The sequence below is a fragment of the Hordeum vulgare genome, chromosome 2H, assembly GCF_904849725.1.
Source record: "Hordeum vulgare subsp. vulgare chromosome 2H, MorexV3_pseudomolecules_assembly, whole genome shotgun sequence".
NCBI classification, from domain to species: domain Eukaryota; kingdom Viridiplantae; phylum Streptophyta; class Magnoliopsida; order Poales; family Poaceae; genus Hordeum; species Hordeum vulgare.
In genome coordinates, this window is record NC_058519.1 from 650,304,683 (window position 1) to 650,327,523 (window position 22,841).

The 22,841-nt window shown below is 43.7% G+C and overlaps 1 protein-coding gene across 2 annotated transcripts; it reads left to right on the forward strand.

The window, feature by feature from the left end:
• Positions 1–12,865: 12,865 nt before the first annotated feature.
• Positions 12,866–17,084, forward strand: LOC123428395. 2 transcript variants are annotated; one of them, XM_045112590.1, is made up of 6 exons: positions 12,866–13,081; positions 13,719–13,828; positions 15,407–15,508; positions 15,591–15,684; positions 16,127–16,304; positions 16,740–17,084. In XM_045112590.1, exons 3-6 carry the CDS (start codon positions 15,422–15,424, stop codon positions 16,807–16,809), a joined length of 429 nt encoding a protein of 142 aa, XP_044968525.1. In that variant the 5' UTR covers positions 12,866–13,081; positions 13,719–13,828; positions 15,407–15,421; the 3' UTR covers positions 16,810–17,084. The 2 variants fall into 2 exon arrangements, with proteins under 2 accessions (XP_044968525.1, XP_044968524.1); XM_045112589.1 differs by having other exon boundaries at positions 15,413–15,508.
• The last annotated feature ends 5,757 nt before the right edge of the window (positions 17,085–22,841 follow it).

The window sequence follows — 22,841 nt, forward strand, 5'->3', positions numbered from 1 at the left end:
GGTCTCATACCCATCTCCCTCGATGCATTTTATATCACATTACGTGATAGACCCTTTGTAAAAGGATCTGCCATATTTTTAGATGTTTGGATATAATCCAATGCAATAACTCCGGAGTTTCTCATTTTCCTGACAGATTTTAACCTTCTCTGAATGTGTCTTGATGACTTCATGTTATCCTTTGAGCTGCTCACTTTTGTGATCACAATTTGATTGTCGCAGTTCATAAGGATACCCGGTATAGGTTTCTCGACAACCGGCAAGTCACTCAAGAGCCGGCGAAGCCAATCTGCTTTGACCGTAGCTGTATCTAGTGTTGTGAGTTCTGCTTCCATTGTTGACCTTGTTAAGATCGTTTGCTTGCAAGACTTCCAAGAAACAGCGCCACCTTCATGAGTGAATACATATCCGCTCGTGGCCTTTATCTCATCAACATCAGAGATCCAGTTTGAATCACTATACCCTTCAAGCACCTTTGGGTGTCCAGTATAGTGAATTCCATAATTTGCAGTGCCTTTCAAATAACGCAAAACTCTCTCTAGAGCTTTCTAATGCACATCTCCTGGTTTTGAGACAAACCGACTCAGTTTGCTAACGGCAAAATAGATGCCAGGTCTTGTAGCACTGGCTAAGTACATAAGCGAGCCAATAATCTGAGAATATTTCAATTGGTCTCTAGCAATTCTTCGATTCTTTCGAAGTAGCACGCTCGCATCATATGGTGTGGGAGAGGACTTGCAGTCACTATACCCAAAGCGACTCAAGATCTTTTCCACATAGTGAGATTGAAGTAACGTGATCCCACCATCTTCGTCTCTTAACAACTTGGTGTTCAGAATGACATCAGCCACTCCTAAATTCTTCATCTCAAATCTTTGAGATAAGAAATCCTTGACCTCTTTAATAACGTTCAGATTTGTTCTGAAAATCAGTATGTCATCAACATACAAGCAAAGGATAACTCCCTTGCCCCCACCATGGCGATAGTACACACATTTATCAGCTTCGTTTACAACAAAGCCTGCAGTTGTGAGAGTCCTTTCAAACTTCTCATGTCACTGCTTGGGTGCTTGCTTAAATCCATATAAAGACTTCAGCAACTTGCATACTTTCCCTTCCTGACCATCTACTACAAACCCATCTGGTTGTTCCATGTAAATTTCCTCATCCAACTCTCCATTTAGGAAAGCAGTCTTAACATCCATTTGATGAACGAGAAGACCATGTGAGGCGGCTAGTGAAAGTAGTACTCGAATAGTGGTCAGTCGAGCCATGGGTGAGTAAGTATCAAAGAAGTCTTCACCTTCCTTTTGGGTATAACCCTTAGCCACTAGTCGTGCCTTGTACTTTTCGATAGTACCATCAGGCCTAAGCTTCTTCTTGAATACCCATTCGCATCCTATAGGTTTGCACCCATAAGGACGATCAGTTATCTCCCAAGTTTCATTTGCCAAGATGGAATCCATCTCACTACGGACTGCTTCCTTCCAGTAGTCAGCATCTTCAGACGCATAGGCCTCTGAAATAGAACTAGGAGTATCGTCTATGAGATACACAAGAAAATCATCACCAAAGGACTTTGCAGTCCTCTGTCTCTTGCTCCTGGTCGGAACTTCATTGTTCTCCTCCACAATATTTTCAAAGTGTTCCATCGAAATGATAGGTTCACTAAGTGTAACTAATTCATGATTCGATGAATTAGGCATCTCCTGATTAGATGAGGTAGCCATATCCTTCATGGGAAAGATATCTTCAAAGAAAGTCGCATCATTCGACTCCATGATTGTACCGACATGCATGTCAGATACCTCAGATTTTACAACCAAGAATCTATATCCAATGCTATGAAAAGCATATCCCAGAAAAACACAATCCACGGTTTTTGGTCCTAGTTTGCGCTTCTTTGGGATTGGCACATTAACTTTCGCCAAACAACCCCAGGTTCGTAGATAAGAAAGTTTTAACCTTTTCTTTTCCCATTCCTCAAATGAAGTTATCTTTTTGTTCTTTGTGGGAACTCGATTCAGGACATGACATGCAGTCAATATCGCCTCCCCCCACCATGCCATGGAGAGACCCGATGTATCTAACATGGCGTTCACCAAATCAGTTAGAGTACGGTTCTTTCTTTCGCCTATTCCATTTGATTGAGGTGAATAGGGGGCGTCCTCTCATGAATTATACCATGTTCTGCACAAAAAGAAACAAATTCATTTGAGAAATACTCTCCACCACGATCGGACCTAAGCCTCTTGATCTTTCGATCAAGTTGGTTTTCTGCTTCAGCTTTATAGATCTTGAAAAAGTTCAAAGCCTCATCCTTAGACTTTAGAAGATACACTCGGCAGTATCTAGTGGAGTCATCAATTAGTGTCATAAAATATTTCTTTCCACCTTTTGTCAAAATACCATTCATTTCACATAGATCTGAATGTATGAGCTCTAGTGGTGCAAGATTTCTCGTTTCGGCAGTCGTATGAGACTTACGAGGTTGTTTGGCTTGCACACAAACTTGACACTTAGATCCCTTGACTGTGTTAAAGCTAGGGATTAAGTTCAATTTGACTAGTCGTGACATGCAACCAAAATTAACATGACAAAGACGTGAATGACACACATTTGATTCACTATTGTTGTAAACATGATTAACAACTTTATTGCAAACGTCTGACAAGGATAAACGGAACAGGCCTCCTGACTCGTAGCCTTTACCAACAAAAGTTCCATACTTGGATATTACAAATTTATTAGACTCAATTACAAGCTTGTAGCCATCTCTACACAAAAGAGATCCGCTAACAAGATTTTTATTCACGGAGGGGACATAATGCACGTTCTTCAGCCGCACGATCTTTGCCGAAGTAAACTTCAGATCGACCGTGCCAACACCACGAACAGAAGCACGTGAACCATTGCCCATCAGGACGGTGGAAGTCCCTGTGGACTGATAAGATGAAAACATGGAAATATCACCGCATATATGCACATTAGCACCCGTGTCAATTAACCAATCAGGAAAATGACATACTGAAAGAATAGTGGGTAATATACCATACCCAACATCCTCCACGTCAGTGTCAGCAATGACGACATTAGCAGACTTGCCGCCTTTCCCATGTTGACGCTTGTCATAACGATTAGGGCAGTTAGGTGCCCAATGATCAGGATCTCCGCACACATGACAAACACATTTTTTCTTGTCATTCTTCTTCTTGAAGTTGGTGTGTTGTACAGCCTTGTTCTTCCCATCGAACTTTGCTTTACCATCAAACTTGCCCTTGTTCTTGAAATTGTGGGGCTGGAAGTTTTTATTTTCTACCAGATTGGCACTAGAACCTCCCTCAATAGCTCGAGCACGTGTGTATTTTTCTCTCGCCTTTTCTTCCACATCAAGAGTACCTATGAGATCCGGAACGGAAAACTCCTGTCTCTTATGCTTCAGTAAGGTAGCAAAGTTCCTCCATGAAGGAGGAAGTTTAGTGATGATGTCTCCGGCAACAAACTTGTCTGGTAGCATGCAATTAAAGTGCTCAAGTTCTCTTGTAAATGACTGTATTTCGTGAGCTTGCTCTACCACGGAGCGCTCTTCAGTCATCCTGTAGTCATAGAATTGTTCCATGATGTACAGCTCAGTGCCAGCATCCGAGACCCCAAACTTGGTCTCGAGTGCATCCCACATATCTTTTCCATTATCAATTGACGCATAAGCATCAACTATGTTCTCACCAAGAACGCTCAAGAGAGTAGCCTTAAACAAGGTATCCATTTTCTGAAAAGCTAGCTCATGTTGAGCATCATGATCTCCTTCAGGTTTGCTAAGAGTGGCGTCATAGCAGCTCATGGTTTGAAACCATAGAACAGCTCTCACGCGCCATGTCTTGTAGTGAACACCCTCAAACATAGGAGGTCTCATGGAGGCAGCAAAACCACTCGGGGTAAATTACCTATAATAAGGTTTTTGGATTGTTGGAAATATGAGCAATTTACCAAAGGATTTTATTAAAAGAAAAGCTAGGATAAACCTAACCATCATAACTAAGACGGAAGAAGACATGCAATATAGAGATGAAAAGACAGAAGACAGGTACACATATGATCTAGAAAAGAACATATGCATAACCGTTCTGTATAGACAAGGTACCATAGAAAGTGATGAGCAGACACGTTACATATCTAGAAGAGATACTATAGCAAAAAGTTGCGATAGAAACTGAAAGAAGAAGAACATGAGTACGTACTGAGTTACAGCAACAGGATTGGTGTTGGCGTTGTCGTTGGCCATGTTACCAGAGAGGTGGTCGACGTCAGGGAAGTAGTCGTCGTCCGGGAAGAAATCGTCGGTGTCCGTGATGGAAGCCAGTAGTCGCGCTGAGCGCTTCCCAAAAACCTTATCGCCCTTCTCCCGTACATGACTCGAAGAAACGGAGTTTCGGAGGCCTACTGTCCCGACGAACGGTGCACGCCACAAGACGGGATGAGGAAGAATGTAGCAGCACCACAGAGAAAGGAACCAGTGGCGAGAGGAACTTCTGATGCGTTCTTCTGGAGAGGAGCGACCTCTCTTTTATAGGCGCACGAGAAGGAGGCGAGAGGCCAGCGACGGGAGCTGAAGAGAACACGGGATATGAAACGAACAGACTGCAGCGAGGCAAAAATTTAGTTCGGCTCGGCTCATTCCCGCAACCCACTGCAGCGAGGCAAAAATTTAGCGAGGCGGGCGGTGGAGGAGGAGGAACGCGTGTATGTCTCTCTTGTTCTCAAGCTCATACATGTGTGGAAACATCCTCCCTTATAAGGAGGTCCAACTCCCACTAAACTAACAATGTGGGACTAAATATTTCCACATCTTGCCTTGCACAAATGGGCTGCGTGGGCCTCTAGGATTTATTAGGAATTATATATTGGGCTGGTCCAAATAATTGGACAAAATTCCAGCACATATATCATAGAAGCATTGGCATTTATGCGGTGACGAAGTGACCAAGGTTGTAATTCGGATTTTGAAGGGAGAGGACTCCCCTGAGGAGATCAACATGACTTTCATTGTTATTATCCCCAAGGTACAAAACTCCACCCTACTGTCTCAGTACTGGCCTATTAGCTTGTGCAATGTGATTTTTAAAATTGCGTCCAAAGTGCTTGCTAACCGGCTGAAGCAGATCCTCCCTGAAATAATATCTGAAGAGCAATCGGCATTTGTGGCTGGTCGTCTCATCACTGATAATGTCATCACGGCGTATGAATGTCTTCACTTTATGAAAAGCAACAGAAGCAAGAAGAATGGGCATTGTGCTGTCAAACTCGACATGATGAAAGCGTATGATCGTGTTGAATGGGCTTATCTACAGGCCATTATGAGGAAGCTGGGTTTTTGCGAGAGTTTTGTGCGCCATGTGATGACAGGTGTGACCTCGGTCTCCTTCTCGCTGCTGTTCAACGGGAAGTAGACTAGGGACTTCAAACCGTCTAGAGGAATCCGACAGGGGGATCCCATCTCTCCCTATTTGTTCCTCCTAGCGGCTGAGGGTTTATCCTATATGCTAAATCAAGCAAGCAATGAAGGGATTTTCGAAGGCATCCATATTGCTCCCACTGCACCAAAAGTAAACCATCTTTTATTTGCCGATGACTCTTTGTTCTTCTGCAAGACTACAACCGACAACGTTGAGAAACTGAGGGAGATCCTAAATAGGTACTGTCAAGCTTCGGGGCAGCGAGTTAATTATGACAAGTCCTCTGTTTATTTTGGAAAAGGATGCCCAGAGTCGCAGAGAGAAATAATAAAAGGAATTCTACAAATCCAGAGGAAACTATATGTGAGAGATATCTCGGACTTCCATCAGATGTGGGACAAGCTAAGAATGGCGTGTTCTCATACTTAAAGGACAGGGTTTGGAAGAACATTCACGGATGGATGGAGAAGTGTTTAGCAGGCAGCGGTAAAGAAGTGTTGATTAAGTCGGTGGTACAAGCAATACCAACATATTCCATGACTCTCTTCAAGCTACCAAGGGGTCTATGCCAGCATATAACATCCATGATTCGCAAGTTCTGGTGGGGCTGCAAGGAGGGGGAGAGAAAGACCGCATGGGTCTCCTGGGAGACGATGTGCATGCCGAAATACTAGGGGGGTTTAGGCTTCCGAGATATGGAAATCTTCAACCTTGCCTTGCTAGCCAAGCAGGTTTGGCGAATTCTTTGTGACCCGGACACAATGAGCGCGCGGATTCTCAAGGCGGTGTACTTTCCAACCTCCGATGTTCTTTCTGCTCAGGTGGGATCAAGGCCATCCCAGATTTGGCGCTCCCTATGCGAGGGGAGGGATATACTCCTGACGGGCCTGATCAAGCGAATTGGGAATGGCGAGAACACCAACATTTGGAATGACAACTGGCTTCCACGCGACAACTGTATGCGGCCTTTTGGAGCGGTATCACCAAACCCCCCGGAGAGAGTATCGGAGCTTATATCACATGATCGTCGCTAGGATGAACAAGCTCTGGCAGAACATCTGCTTCCGATGGATGCCGACATCGTCTGGCGAATTCCTCTCAGTTACACTCCTCAGGACGATATCTATGCATGGCAGTATGAACGATCAGGGGTTTTCTCAGTGCGATTGTGCTATAGGATGGTCACGGCAACAAAGATAAGACGAGAGGGGTGGCTCAATGGGGACACAGAATCATCAAATACGGTTCAGGAGGAAAATAACTGGAAGAAGCTTTGGGGGGTTCAGGTTCCATCCAAGCTTCGTATGTTCGCATGGAGATTGGCTCGGGCATCTTTGCCAACGGGGCAGGAAAGGGGAAGGCGCCATATGTCGTCCGAGGTATCTTGCTCGATATGCCATGCCGATGTCGATACATGGAGACATGCCTTGCTCGACTGTAATATGGCGAAGAGTGTCTGGTCTCTGCGGGACGACGAAGATGACTCCCTGCTGCCTGTGTATGGGGATGAGACGGATGATCCCAGGCTCTGGCTGCATGGTCTCTGTAATGCTCTGGGCGATATGGTGGGCAAGACGTCGGGCGATCCATGAGAAGGAATTCCAAAGTCCTCTGTCAACACATTTGTTCATTGAGCGCTATCTAGCAGAGCTTCGAGGACTGCCAGCAAAGGCTCACCAGGACGGGAGGCCGGCGAGAATACTACGGCCGCAGTGGATTCCACCGGCGACTGGGGAGACGAAAATGAATGTGGATGGAGCTGTGGCAAAGTCATCAAATACTGGGGCTGTTGGAGTCATTTGTCGCAGCGCTCAGGGAGTTTTCCTTGGTGCTTCCGAGGTGGTTATTCCTGGCATGACCTATCCGGGGGTGTTTGAGGCTCATGCATGTAGAGAAGCCATTGCATTAGCGGAAGATATGATGATTTTCAAAGTTCGGATTGCATCTGACTGTCTGAGAGTCGTTAATGAGTTGAAGGAACAAGCACACCGGGCCGCGCATTGTATGATCCTAAATGATATTCAGGGAAGGATGTCTAGCTTTCGTAGTTGTGTTTTTATTTATGAGTATCGCAAAAGTAATAGTGAGGCACATAACCTTGCAAGGATGGCCACTACCATAGATCCAGACCATCATGTGTGGTTTGATCGACCTCCTGACAATCTTTATATCCCTCAAAACATTATGATATGAATAAAGTGGTTATCTTTCGGAAAAAAATAATATATATCCTCGCATAACAGGGACACGTTGAGGTTCAAATCTTCCATCTCATCATCATCCGTCTCATCTTTAGTCTCATCACTTTTCTCCGCTTCCAGCTCCTTGTACCACTGCGGGATGCAGCCAATATAGCGGCCGAAGATATCACGTGCACTTGTCCTGATCGCATCCTCCATAGTCGTGGCTCCTGAGCGTACACCGTAAATGAAAATCCGAAGCTCGTCACAATTCTCTTCCCTGTCGATGAGGTCGCTCACCTGCCTGTGCAGCTCTTTCTTGATGTGTGAACAAACAATTAGAGCGCTTCTGCATCGCCACTGTTTTACCACTGTCGGAAACAAAAAGTCAATGAAGTCTGATCCGGGCTCCAAAAACTCCTCCTTGGGCGGCATCCTCAGCGCGACCCATAAACCTTGGATGACTTCTGCAATCGTAGACAATTGCCGAATTTGTTCATACTGGCCTTCTCTTTCTTCACTTGAGAGCAGAGCTGCGAGGTTTCCTAGAATCGCGCATATCTCCCGGGCGAACACGGACACGGCGCGGTCGAAATCACTCGTCGTCCTAACGTCGACCGTCTCATCATCTAGCTTCTCCTTGAACCACTGGGGGACGGGGCCGCAGGTGCGGCTGAAGATATCGCGCGCGCTTGTCATGATCGCATGCTCCATATCCGTACTTCGTGCTCTTGAGTATACAAGGTAGACGAAAGCCCAAAGCACAACCTCGTTGTATGCCCTGTCGATGAGCACGTCTGCCTGCCTCTGCAACTCTGCCTTGACGAATAAGAAATCAGTTAGAGCGCTTGTGGGTATCTCGTTTCTTGTTGCCGCTGCAGGCAATGACGAGTCGTCCAACATCCCCACTGTCGTTGGAAACGACGGGTCGTCGGGTGATCCAGTCTCCCTCGATCTCCGTCGCTTCCTCTTCTCTTTGATCCTAGAGCAAGTAATAAAATACAGTCAACAGGCTGTAAGGATTAAAATACTATTATATTTTTGTTGAATTGGATGAAAGAGAAGGGAAGCACACTTTTCGTGAAGAGACAGCTCTAAAACGCGCTCCTAGGTGATTTATAAGAATGAAAGATGGATCATATATGATAAAAGTAATACTTTTTTATAGCTAACTATTGTACAAGCTAGCTATAAGATGGGCTATAAAAATGCTTATAGCCAGCAGTTGGCTATACTATTAACCATGCTCTTAGATCTTTTTATACTTTTATAGCCCATCTTATAGCTAGCTTTTATAGCTAACTTTAATCGAGATGGTGTAGTCCGACAACGATAGAAACACGTCCTTTAATCGAGAATCGTTTGAGTCTCAGCTCGTCTCCGGGTTTCCTATCTAGAAATCACCAGTGCCTTGCGATGACGCTTGTCCTGGCGATCCACGACTCGCTCCGTCCTCCTCTACACCCAGAACTCGTTCTCGGCGACGACTTCCTCCGGGAAGCGCTAGCACCATGATGACCCAGTATACGGGATCAATCATGGTCCTTTCGATAAGTAAGAGTGTCGAACCCAACGAGGAGCAGAAGAAAAATGACAAACAGTTTTCAGTAAGGTATATATTCTCTCCAAGTGGTGTAAGTAACAGTGATAGATAGTTTTGTATCAAGATAATTCATAAATAAGTGACATGTAACAATAGTAGCAAGTGTGCAGCAAGGTAGTTTAATCCATTTTATGGTAAAGGACAGGCCTGAAAGTACTCTTATATAAAGCAAACGCTTCCGACTACACATGAGAATTACTGTCTAGTCATCTTCATGATGTTAAGTTGATTCGCATTCGTTACTTTAGTAATTTGATATGTGGGTGAACCGATGTTAAGTTGTTGTTCTTACTTGAACAAGCAAGCCCACTTATGATTATCCCTCTCACAAGCATCTGCAACTACGAAATAAAAATTAAGATAAATCTAATCATACAATAAAACATGTGGATCCAAATCAGCCCCTTATGAAGCAACGCATAAACTGAAGTTTAAGCTTCTGTCACTCTCCCAACCCATGATCTACTTCTTACTCCACAATGACTTCCTTAGACCCTTAACATGATGAAGTGTCGTGTAGTCGACGTTCACACGACACCACTAAGAGAAACAACAACATACACATCATTAAAATATCAAACGAATACCAATTTTACATGATTATTTATAACAAGACTTCTCTCATTTCCTTGCGAGCAATATTAACTAATCACACATCGTCAACATGTTCAAGATCAGAGGTATAATAATGATGATTAAGGATGACTGGACATAATATCTTCCATCAAGTTATCCAACAAATATCAACTACAAAATGTAATCAACACTACTAGTAATCCACATGTATCAATCTGAGATTTTGAGACAAAGATTGAATATATAGTTTACTGAATAGTTGGTCGGTATAGTTTTTGGGTTGTTCTCATCTTTGAAGGTGGGCAACCACGATAGGCGATAGCCGTCCCAGCCATTCTCACTAAGGCAAGTAAACAAATACTACATAACGACTGCTACAAAAGTAACATATCACAAAAAGTAGCACATTACATTTAGATATGAGAAAGAAGAAGGAAACATAAGAAGAGGTACATGAGACGAGCTATACGTTGCTAAGCCCCGAGACATAGATAAGGGAACGGACCAAGACAAGAGGAATGTGTGTTGTTGGATTTATCTAAGGAATCCTAGAGTCGAGAAAACGAAGCGAAAAGTCAACTCCAACAATCACTTCATCCCGAAGAACTAGAAGAGTCATAGTTACTGCCGAAGGGCATCCCACCACCAAGGTCATCACTATGAGGGTGCTTGGATCCAAGAGACTAAAACTAGTCTGACTAAAACTAGTCTCTTTAAGAGGCTAAAGTTTCAAGCACCCCTGACTAAAGAGAGGCTAAAACTAGTCTTGAGGCTAAAATCTTTTAGTCAAGGGTACCCCTACTAAAATGTGCATTAGTCCTCTCTCTCCTCATTTAACTCCTCATGCAAGTTCTGGATTGGAGGGTTTGGAGGATAATAAATGCTCATTAACTTGATTTTAGTCTCTCTAGTACTTGGATCCAAGCATGGGTGAGGCTAGCAAGTTTTAGTCTCACTACTTTTAGTCATGGGACTAAAACGTATCCAAGCACCCTCTATATCACCAACTTTTGGTCTTGAAATCTATAGTTAGTCATCAAATGAGTGACCCTGAACAATATGCAAGGCAAGAAGAATCTCATAAGCGATCGAAGAACATTAGTCACTGAGACCCCATTGCCACCCTGATCTCTGAAGGAGGATCAAACAATGTTGTAGTGATGCAAAGATCTTTGGTGGCCACAAAGACACATGGCACATGCCCTCCCTATCATCACCAACCACACGCCAACCAAGACGTCAAGCAACCAACACCAGATAAGGCCAACTCCAGCGCGTCACCCTATCATGTCTGCACGCGTCCGTTTGGGACAAAATGGACACACCAGACGGCTCAACACGCGGGCGCAAACGAACGTTTGTTCGTTTTCTGTCCGCTTTCGACCAATTCCCGGTCCAAACTTGGTCCGAATTTGAGGTGAAACAGACATCGCACAGACGCCGCGGACAAATATTATTGCTTAGCACTAACGACTTACTAATAACATTGCTTAACCCTAAGCCTAAACCTATAAAAATGCCTAAAAATAACTATAGATCGGTGTTACAAACATGATGATTATGCATACTACACATATTCAAGCATAGAAACAACTACATCATCCCTCAAATCAATTGATTTCACAGCAAAATGACATAAACTAGGGTTTGCATACAAGTAAGGAATGCCACCAAATTTGATGATTCCAATCAATAAAGATGGATCTGATGGAGGCAAGAAAGAAGAGAGTGAGCGAGCTACCTTGAGTGATGAAACTGGGCTCGATCCATCAAAGAAAATTCAATCAATAAAGATGGATTCGATGGAGGCAAGAAAGAAGAGAGTGAGAATGGTACCTTGAGTAATGAAACTCGGCTCGATCCACCGAAGAAAATTCAATCAATGAAGATGTATTTGATGGAGGCAAGAATGAAAGAAAGAGAGGGAGAGGAGCTCAGCTCGGGGAAGAGAGAGATTTGGGAATGAATGGGTGGCTGGTGGGACCCACCAGCATAGCACTTATCACCACCACCACCCCGTGTGGCGGTAGGATAATATTCACGTAAGCGCGGGAGACGATGTTGTCTGGGTTCACGGGACCCTACCGTCAATGGTAATGACGATAGCATGTACAACCCAATCGTTACAGCGGATGATGGTAGAAAATGGATAGATCTGTTTTTTTTAAAAATCGAAGTTAGATCGAGTGGAACTTGTCAAAAAGGTAGAGAGTGAAGTTGTCATCGGGACGGACGGAGGTTGTGATGGATCGATTCGCGCTTCTTGGTCATGAGAGAGGAAAAAACCTGCCGTTGGATTTGGTCTGCTGAAAATGTCGTGACGCACGAACGTACGCTTCCATCCAAATTCCAAAACCCCGTGTCCGGCGCGGCATCGGTGAGCAGTGAGCAGACACGCATGTGCCGGCCTCTGATGCGGCGATCGTGGCCGATCGAGAGCTGTGTGTTCTTGGCATTTTGCCATGGCCCATCTCACCCATCATCGGACGCCGGTCGGCCGATGGGTGGCGCGCCCGTGACTGAAGTCGACCGACGGTGACCTCGTACGTACGGGTTGGCATGCAGCGGAGCTGATACAGCCGAGATCGTGTCGTGTCCGCGGAACCCCCGGTCACAACATCGTAGGCATGGCACCGTCCCCGGCAACCAACGTGGCTCGAACGGTCCGACCACGTACGCCGGGCCTTGCACGGTCGCCGGCCGGCAACCACGCATGCAGGCGCTCGGTCACCGAGGCGGGCTGGACGCTCCACGACGGGCCATTGGAACAGCCGTCGCGGCAGGCACCCGTGGCGCTGCGGTGGGGTGCCGACCCGGACGCCCTGTCCACGTGACGCGCCGATGATATGCACGTTCCAGGCAACGCCACGACCGCTCCGCCACGCCGCTGGCTGCGTGGGCTGTGCCGCTGACCGTAGACTCGGCACACGCGCCCGCGCACGGGCCCACCTGGCAGAAAGACGCCGCCGCCCTGGACCCTGCCCACGGGTCCCCTGCCCATGCTGGAGTATAGATCAGAGCGACCGCTTCTGGCGCGTGGACTGGGTGCACCGTCTGAGACGCTGCGCGCGCCTCGTGACGTGAACCACCACCACCATCACCGAGCAGTTACCAGTCAGTCCAGTCCACCACCTCTCCTCTCCCTCCACAGCTCGCTCGTCACCATCCCCCCGCCACTCCTGCCGCTTCTCCTCCCAGACCGCGTCAGTCGCCACCGTCACCCGGATCCCCGCCACCGAGCAATCCCAGGAGAATCCAACCAGCACCAGGTACGCGCTCGCGCTCTCTTCATCTTCTCCCCACCGCCGCCGCAATCCCAATCCGGTCTCGCCTTCCAATCTCTCCCCGCCGGACCGGACGTTCTTCCTGCCCGCCCGCGTTTTCTTTCCGGATTTACGGCGGCGCGTCGTAGATTTCTTGTGAGTCTCGCCGCCGGCGGTCAACATTTTAGTTGAGTAGTAGGTGGTGGTTAGTGTTCTTATTAGCCGCCGTTGATCGGAGGCCACGGGTGATGCGGAGGCTGCATTGTTAGGTGGAAGATTACTATTTACTAGTCGAGACACATGTTTTCTTCTGTACGCGCACCACGCCCTCGAGTCTCCACAAGGGAGTGGGATTCTGTGGGGTTATCTCTTTTCTCCGCAAGAAGAAAAAGGGATCAAATTTTGTGTTCCTTCACTCCACCACTGAACTGGATTTGCGTCAGTTGTCTTGCTGATTCAGTTAAATTTTGTGTTTCAGTGAACTGGATCAGAAAGATATCTGTAGTTTCAGGCCTTCCTTTTCTTTTCACCCGCTGAATATATTAGGCCCTTCTGGCTATTGCTGATTGCTGCGAATGCTGTGTACATTTCAAGTTCATGGTGGGTGAAAACGGCATTGAACTTCTGTGGCACATATCTGCAGGAAAATTTGAAAGTACAAAGCAGAGAGAGACCCGCCTGGAGAAAACCCAGGGTCCATCCACATCCATCTCGACTCCAAGCAACCAGAGAAACACGAAAGCCAGTTGAAAGGTACCTTTCATTCAGATCTGACCCACCTCTTGACACTTCTGCTGCTGTATATGTTATGTTATGTTTACGCACCTTATTCTCGGTGGCTGCAATGGGCCAAGAAAAGCTCTGCTCCGAAATAGTCTTAATTAGCTCGAGAGCATGTGTCAAATGTGGATCTTGTCCTGCATTTTGTATGTGCGCGCTTGTCCTGTCTGCTTGAAATCTTGCGTGTAAAGGGGATCTTGCTTGCTTGCAACGGCTGGAAAGCTCTAGGTTTCACAAGCAAGCATGATGTAGCCCTTGCCCATAGGTTGTTTCTGACTGATGTATATAATACTCAACGGTTGGTGGCCTGTTGTGGTTCTTGCCCATTTGCTCTTTCTCTTCAGATTCACTCAGGTTTCACTCATTTATTATCTGCTTCCCTTTTCGTGAATGTAGCTGGTGTTGCGGTAGCTTCATCTTTTCTAAGGTATGCTTTTTAGGGACAGCAATTTACTGCAGCTTGCCCCTTATTCTCACTGTTCACACCACATTTGTTTTGGCTATTGTTACTTCCAAAATAGAGAAGGTGCGAGGCTGGTTAAGGTCATACTTAACACATGAATAAGGTTAACGTGTTGTGGATTCTGTCATGTTTGGTCATGACAGTTTTCCTGCTAGTTCAGTAGGACCAGCCATCTTTTGGGTATTTTTTTGGTGCAGCTTTCTTATGGATTAGGCTATTGATGTATATAGAAAGTTACAAATAAGCTTTGTTTTTTTGCCCATTTGCTCTTTCCCTTTGGATTTATGCAGGTTCAGTCATGTATTGTTTGCTTCCTTTTTCATGTATGTAGTTTGTGTGTTGTGCTAGCTTGATCTTTTCTGGGTATGCTTTTTATGGCCGATGATTTACTGCAGGTTAGCATTGTCAAAAGATCATACTTAACGCGTGCCTAAATTTAACATGTTGTTGTATATTATCATGTTTGATAATAACAATTTTTCTGCTGCTTCAGTAGGACCGAGCAATTTTTAGGTATTTTTGCAGCAGCTTTGTTATGAATTAGGCTGTCGATGTATACAGACAGAAGCTTGATTTTTTTTTCTCTAAGAGTGTTTAAAAAATTAAAATGCTGGAATGGGTGGACAGAGTCAGCTTATCACCTTTTCTCTCCTCTGTATGAAAAATGGATTAGTTCGGGAAGATGTTACAAAGAATTAAGGGTTGCACATGCATTGGATAATGGTTGGAGATGTACGGGAGAGGTACTAATTGATTAATTTGGTTTGCTTTCGTTGCTGGTAGATAAGAAAGTTTTCTTGGAAATCATGTACCCCCAGTACGGCAGTGCCGTGGGTCTGGTGCCTTGATGAATTTAGGCTGGTGGTGCTTTGGCAAATTAATGGTTGCTTTTCATGGCTAGTGGAAACTGTACTGATAGTGGTAGGTCATGCATGTTAGTACACTACTCCATTAAGGGCAGTATTAGATGATACTCAACACTGTAATCATATCAGCTGCTGGGGTACTTTTAGTATGCTTCAAGTTCTTGATGGCCAATAAAATGAGATTTGATACATGCCACTGTATTGATCGGACTTTTGTTGTAGAGCCAGATCACAAGCATGGACAGGACAGCAAATGTGGTATTGGATATTGAGGGTCTGCCTCAACAACCTGATAAATGCTGCACTGGAAGTCCAAAGATGACCGTATGTCTTCTAATTCACATCATGAAAATGAGGATACAGCAGTTATTTGAAAGGGTCTTAACCTGCCATATTTTTCATGCAGAGAGCCCTGTCGCGTAAGGGTCCAAACCGCATGGAGAGGAGGGGAGGTGAAGAGCAGGAGCCAGATGACTTGGCAAAAAAAGTTATCATTAAAGGTGACAAACTACTGTTATTTTTGTCTCTGTTTTTAGGAAATATTTTATAGAATTTTTCATTTATTGGTTATACAATATACAATTGCATACATCTTGTTCTTCTACGACACATAATTGCAAGATCCTTTCGATCCTAGCCGCTTTTCCTCCATGCACTTACATATTTTGAGTATTAACCTGAATTGAGGCCAGAAAAATAAAGGAAAATGTCATAATTTCTAAAGTACCATTCTGAAGTGATAAAGCTTTCCGAAATTCCTTGTACAACGTCACAGTTAGCTGGTGTGCTATTGACTTGATCCTGTGAGGATACAACAAATTGTACTTGTGTTTTATGGTTGGCAAACAAATCTCTGTATACTGCTTTACTGGGCTACAGTTGCTGCCATTCGACAGTAATAATCACTGGTGCTTATATTTATTTGAATGTTCTTTACTGCAGTTGTGCCATCTCAGATGGAGCAGCTCAAGTTGCCGCTGGCGCACAACAAAACTTTGGTCACTCCACATTGTACTGCCACCGCACCTGTTCTTACCGACTCTGTTGAAGGAAGGTCCAAGAGATTTAATCGACTCACAGCATTTCATCCCCGGAGAATTCTTCTATTCTTTGCAACTTTGTAAGCCATCCACAACCTTGTTGAGTTTGCCATTCTGTTATGCTGAAGTTTGTCTGCCCTGGTTTAGTCTGAGCTTTTTTACTTGCACACTCGTAGTTATAGCTTGCTAGTATAAGTATCCTTTGCATAAACGAAAATAAGTAAAGAAATACAACACGCGATAATTCATGTAGTCCTTTCAGAAATTGTGTCAACGATAGCTAGCAGGAAAGCCGTCCAAGTGTTATCAAGCAACGGCATTCCAAGATGCCACTCTTCCTTTCTGAGTTAACTAGGAATGATTACTTGTGCGTTTCATAGGACAGACTGATTGTGTTTCTACCGAAGTTTGCGTGCCTTTCTCCTGCTCTGAACTCATTTACAGTCGCTACTGGCTGCTGGTCCCTTAATCCATTTCCTTATGCCATGTCATGTCTGTCTGTTCCTCCCCGACAGGTCGAGCGTGGGGACGATGGTACTGATATACTTCACCCTCGGCATCAACGGCGGCAAGGTGGAAGCATAGAACTCCTCACATCGGCGGCGTGGGACGGACGGCGTGGCGGTACATTCCATAGCTAGGACCAGCTTTCTTTCTTTCTTTTCGGTTTTTGTTTTGCTGGGAGGTACTGTAGCGTTATTTATAGCAAGAAAGTGAAGCAGCAATGGAGACGAGACAGTCACATCGGGCATGCTGCTCGATGAAGCGGTGTTCATCATCGCTGCCGCCCCGGTGTGCTGCTCCTTTGCCTCTTATAAATTTTCCTCCGTTGTGTACGTATAAAGAGTGTGTGTGACTGACACAGAGTGCCGTTGGTGATGATGCTGTGTGCGGGCCCTTTTTGTCCTCGTTGGTTGTTTTGATGGAAATTGCTTTGGGTGGGGGCTAAAAATAAGCCAGGTTGCTGGACGCAGGTTCAGGTTCAGAAATTCAGGTACGAACCCCTTCCCTTTGGCTGCTGGAGACGCGTCAGTCCGATTCATTGCGCCCCCCAGCGACCTCCCGCCTGCTCCCATTACGCCGCCGCATTTTTGCTGACGCCGCAACGGGTGGCCGGGGCGTGGCAGGCAGGCAGTTAAGTGCTCTCTGCTCTGGCCGTTGCCCAAGTGGTCTGCGCGCGCACCACGGCGACACCACCTTTTCCTGTGGGCGGTCAAGCCGCGCCCTGAATCTGCTCCGATGGGGATGGAGAAGCCGTGGCTTTTGAGCTCCAGACCCAGACCGGGACCGGTGGCCCGGTGGGGGCACGGAAGCTGGGTGTGTGATGCAACCGTGCAAGTGCCTCGTCTGCTAGCTCTTCTTTCCGACTACCCCGCTGTGGAATCTGTCGGCCACGCGGTGTTTTTTTGAACTGTTACCCAGGAGGAATATATTGCTTAAAAACTGTCAAAGCCAAGAGTCACCCTGTTACCCAGGAGGAAAGCACAAGACCGTTCGTTCAAAAGCAGCTGCCCGTGAACGAATGATTGCCCAACAAGTCCAATGCATTGCCCAAAACCCCTCCCGGCTGCTTGCGGAAGAATTCATTGTGTTTGACCGTTTGATCAAAATTTAGCATTATTTAACCCTGTTTTTAATACCTTTTTTGAATCTGCTCCTTTTGCTGCTGCCGTCGTCCTTGACGGTACGATAAGACGGACTACTGCCATAGCTAACAGTAGTACAAGTAGTTGGGTGTGCTAATGTGTGAAATAATCTATCGCCAGGATCTCCGACGATATTGTACGTACAAACAACCCTTCACACTAGTTGGCAGCATCTTGTTTACTGTAGCTCACCCGCGTGTCTAAGCTACAACTAGCAAACATTATAAAATAATAATACACAAGTTGATTTACAGCCAATGGCTAGCTTTTCTAAGTAGATAGATCAAGGGTTCGAGCCTGGTGCTAGCTTTTATCTTCTTTGTTTTGTTTTTGCTAATAATACGAAACTTTTTGTGCAACTAACTAAAATTAAATACACCGGACTCATTGTTGTAAAAGAATTTTATTCTTCTTGTTTATAAAAATAATAATTTGTACAACTAATATTAATTGTGATTATCGGAAAAATAATTTTACTTATCATTAACCATCATTGTGCCTTGGTTGAGGGCGTGAACAACTAATTCTCTCGCAAATGCAGTTCCTTCATCATTTCTTCACATGTACCCGCAGTTGCATTCGGATAATGCCCCTACATTTCACCGGTTTAGGCCTATGATTTATAAATAGGATTGGCACAAAAGACAAAAGCGATCTCTCCAGCGCATGAATGGTTGTGGGTCAGGGAGCTAGTCCTGGGCTCTGGATCAGGGAGCTAGTCCTGGGCAAAGATGGCATATAGAGTGAGTTGTTTCAATTGAGCTGACCCATTCTCGGTTTTCCTCATCATCAGTTTTTGGAAGGTTCTAAAACCTTCCCTCCCCTTAACGGATTTCCCTTTTCTTTTTCTTAGTTTCTTATTCTGTTTTGCCTTTTCTATTTTTTTCGAATCCATCAGTATTTTCAAGTCCATGAACAATTTTTCAAATTCATAAATAATCTTCTCAATTTGGAAAATTTCATGAACATTATTTAAACTTGGAACATTTTTCATATTCATGAACATTATTTGTATTATTCAAATTTCAAATTTGCCAACATTTTTCCAGACCAGTGAATTTTTGTGAAACAAATAAAAATATTAAATTTGGAACATTGTTTTCTAATATGGCACTCTTGAACAATGTGAATATTAAATTTTGGAATATTAAATTTGAAATATGGGAATACTGTTTCAAAATCATTGACATTTCTAGAAGTTTATGACATTTTTTGAAATCCAGAACATCCTTTTCTAATATGGCACTCCTGAACAATTTTTCAAAGTTAAAAAACCAAAAAGAAACGAAAACAAATACTCCCTCCGTTCCTAAATATGAGACATTTTGGAGATTTTACTAAGGACTACATATGGATGCATATAGACATATTTTAGAGTATAGATTCATTTATTTTATTTCGTATGTACTCCCTCCATTCCTAAATATAAGTCTTTTTAAATATTTCACTAGAGGACTACATACTAATGTATATAGACATATTTTATAGTGTAGATTCACTCATTTTTCTCCGTATGTAGTCCTATAATAAAATCACTAAAACAATATATTTACGAACGGAGAGAGTAGTTCATAGTAGGATCTCTAAAACGTCTTATATTTAGGAACAGAGGAAGTAGGTGCCTCGCCATGCACACGGCGGTATAAAGTGCGCACCAGGAAATCAGGGTGTGCATTCGCTCGTTGAGCGTCACATATTGCGTGGAATAGGAGGTCTTGCTCAATGAGACCTCCTGTTCCACGCCATATGCGCCACATCAGCTGGCGATCACAGGATCTTCGTTTGGGACGGTCCATTTAAAGCGCAAGCACTCCTTTGCTCGATCGCTCGACACACTCCAGGTGTTTCACGATTGCTTGACTGCAGCTTGCACGCTCGACCACTCCAGCTAGTTAGACCAGTGTTCAAGAATAAACGAGTGCTCGTGAACTAGAAAATAAAAATAATCAAGAATTTGCAAAATGTTCATGACATTAGAAGAAAATTCATCAGCTTGATTTCTTTTTTAGAAATTTTGAAAAAACAATTTGAATCCAAAAGGTTTTTAGAATTTGAAGAACAAATCATGGGTTCACAAAAAACTCGTGGATCTGAAAAAGTTCAACAGTTAAAAAACAATTTGCGAGGTTAAAAAGTGCCATCAATTTTGAAAAAGTTTCACAGATTTGAGAAAAGTTCACGAAGTTTGAAGAAAGGATAAGAGCTAAAAGTTCACAAATTTAATAACTTTGTGTATTTTGAAAATGGTTCGTGGATTTTAAAAGGTTCATTGTTTTTAAGGAAAAAACGCGAGTTTGACGAAAAATGGGGATTTGAAAAATGTCAAGAATTTTCAAGAGAAACTTCACGAATTTGAATATATTTGCAAATTTTAAAAACGTTTTGAATTTGTAAAATATTCACGAATTTTAGAAAAGTAGAAATATAAAATAGCACGAGAAAAACACCAAAATATAACAGGTTTCGGAAGCTTCCAAAAATTAGGATCTGCCGCATATATAAGAAAGAAGAAAAAGAAAAGAACTAAGTAAATAGCACAACCAGTAGTGTATCTTAGAAGGTCACTGGAATTGGAAGTGAATGAAGAGGTCTTTAGTTTTAGTCACGTCGCCCAGATTTTTTTTTTGAAGGTTAACAGAAATCGAAAGTAAATGGGTCGGCCAACGCTGAAGAATGTGTGTGCTGGTTGGCGAAATAGCCGTAACCGGGTCTGAGTGCACAAAATAGGAGTTGGCCTGCTCTATCGCCTCTTCATTTCAAAACTTCGAAAAATATCATGAATATAAAAAGTTCATGAATTTTGAATTTGTTTCATGAATTCAAAATTGTTCATGAACGGAGACAACAAGACATGTCTTGCACCAAGAACACCCGTCTCACGCCAAGAATACCCTAATTGGCTGCCCCATGCCCACGAAGGTAGACATACATTAATTTTTGCTCCTTTCTCATTTCCTTATTTAGATTTATATTTGTCAAAAATATAATAAATAGATATACTCCAAAAAGACCAATGTACTTACATTATTTATAAATGGTCACTACATTTTTGATTTTTTATTACAATGTAATTGTTAAAAGAATGATGATAGTATTAAATAAATTTTCATAACGTTTCAAAAACGTCAATGCTTTTCAAACAAATACGGTGAATCTTTTTCAAAATATTTTGTATTTATAAAATGTTCGTAAATTAAAAAAGGATTATACCACAAAAATGTATGCTAAATTTAAAAAGTACTGAAGTGTTTCAAAAAAACTAACTGTGACATTTTAGAAAAAATCTTTATGAATGTAAATTTTGTACTCCCTCCGTTCCAGAATAAGTGTCGAACATTTAACACTAAGTTATTACAAATTTTGTACTAGAGCAAGGACACTTATTTTGGAACGGAGAGAGTATAATTTTACAAGATGGTTCAAATTGTTAAAAACATTTAACGTGTATTTTTGTAAACTAGTACCTAAAAACATTATGAATTTATTTAAACATGTATGGATACATGTTCCTGATGTATGCGGAAAATGTACAATTTGTAGGAAGGCAATCGACATGTGTTGAGAAAGAATAACAAGAAAAAAAACTGAAGAAAACTGGTGAAATCCGAAGAAACAATCAGAGGAAACCAAAGAAACCCGAAGAAAAAGTAAAACTAAAAAAAAATGTAACAGCGAAATTCGAAAAAGAAGAACACGGACAAAGAAAACAAAAATCTAGCACAGAGCATGTACAGGCCTGGGCCTGGCTACTAGCCTTGCGTACGAGGCGAGCCAGAGATACTTCCCGCAGTAAGCGAGGCATAGCTCCCGCATGTTGTTTTTTACTTTTTTCGTTCTTAAATATAAGTCTTTTAAGCGATTTCAGACTACATACGGAACAAAACGAGTGAATCTACACTTTAAAGTATGTCTATATACATCGGTATGTAGTCCTTTAGTGAAATCTTTAAAAAAGACTTATATTATGAAACGGAGGGAGCACATTATTTGGCGCAGCTGAAATCTATGTTCATAAAATTTTGTCCCTGATTACCTTGGTGCAAGAAAGGTGATGGACGGATGGATAATGCATGGAGCACTAGCTAGCTACTTCATGCTATATATCCCATGCTGCTTGCCACCTCAGATGGATCATGATCAGCCTGACCACCCTAGCTAGGCCATGAGTGACACGCCACCACGCCACACACACTCTCGAGCGAGCGTGGCACTTGAGATGTCGCCTATACCCATCCGATCACATCTCTAGGCTACTTAATCACTAGAGCCCTGTCAAAATGATGAGACCACCCACCAGGCCACCACCACTTGATTTGCTAGCTAATCCTCGGAAGATTTTCCATTAGCGATGAGACGTACGTGCGCCATTAACCTCCACTATCTAATTACCCGATTCGGTTTTTTACTTCCTGGTTAGAGTGATTAGTCGAAGATCCCCAGTGCTTACATTAGTCTTTGCCGGTTCAGATAGCATTAAGTAATTAGCGGCCACTGGGAGTACTAGTGGTGTCATCTCGCCCTCCCCCACCGTTGAATATTTGGGTGGCGCAGAACAAAAGTCGATCTTGTGGTAAAAGTGATTGGAGAAGCAAAACAAAATTTGTTCCCAGGGTTGTTCCAATGAACCTCCCGACTGCCACAAGGAGTGCCAATTAATATACTCACTCCGTTTCAAAATAAGTGTCTTAAACTTAGTACAACTTTATACTAGAGCTAGTACAAAGTTGAGACCGTTATTTTAAGACGGAGGGAGTACCTTTTTATGCTGCCACCATGCTGTCGATACCTGTCGTCGTCGCCGCGTTAGAAGCAACACCGCTCCTACTCTCCCCCCTCTAGCCAGCACTAGCTCCAAGACAATGGCACCAAGAGGGAAGACGGCCCCGCGATCGTCCGAACTGGAATTCTCGATCTACGGTTTAGCCCGAAAGAGTCGGACCGAGGTGACGACGATTGCAACCGACGATGCCT

Excerpts from the sequence above, each read along its gene's own strand:
- LOC123428395 (XM_045112590.1), top strand. The coding sequence starts at position 15,422 with ATGGACAGGACAGCAAATGTGGTATTGGATATTGAGGGTCTGCCTCAA. Across the intron at positions 15,509-15,590 it reads CTGGAAGTCCAAAGATGACC|AGAGCCCTGTCGCGTAAGGG; the intron begins GTATGTCTTCTA and ends TTTTTCATGCAG. Across the intron at positions 15,685-16,126 it reads AAAAAAAGTTATCATTAAAG|TTGTGCCATCTCAGATGGAG; the intron begins GTGACAAACTAC and ends TCTTTACTGCAG.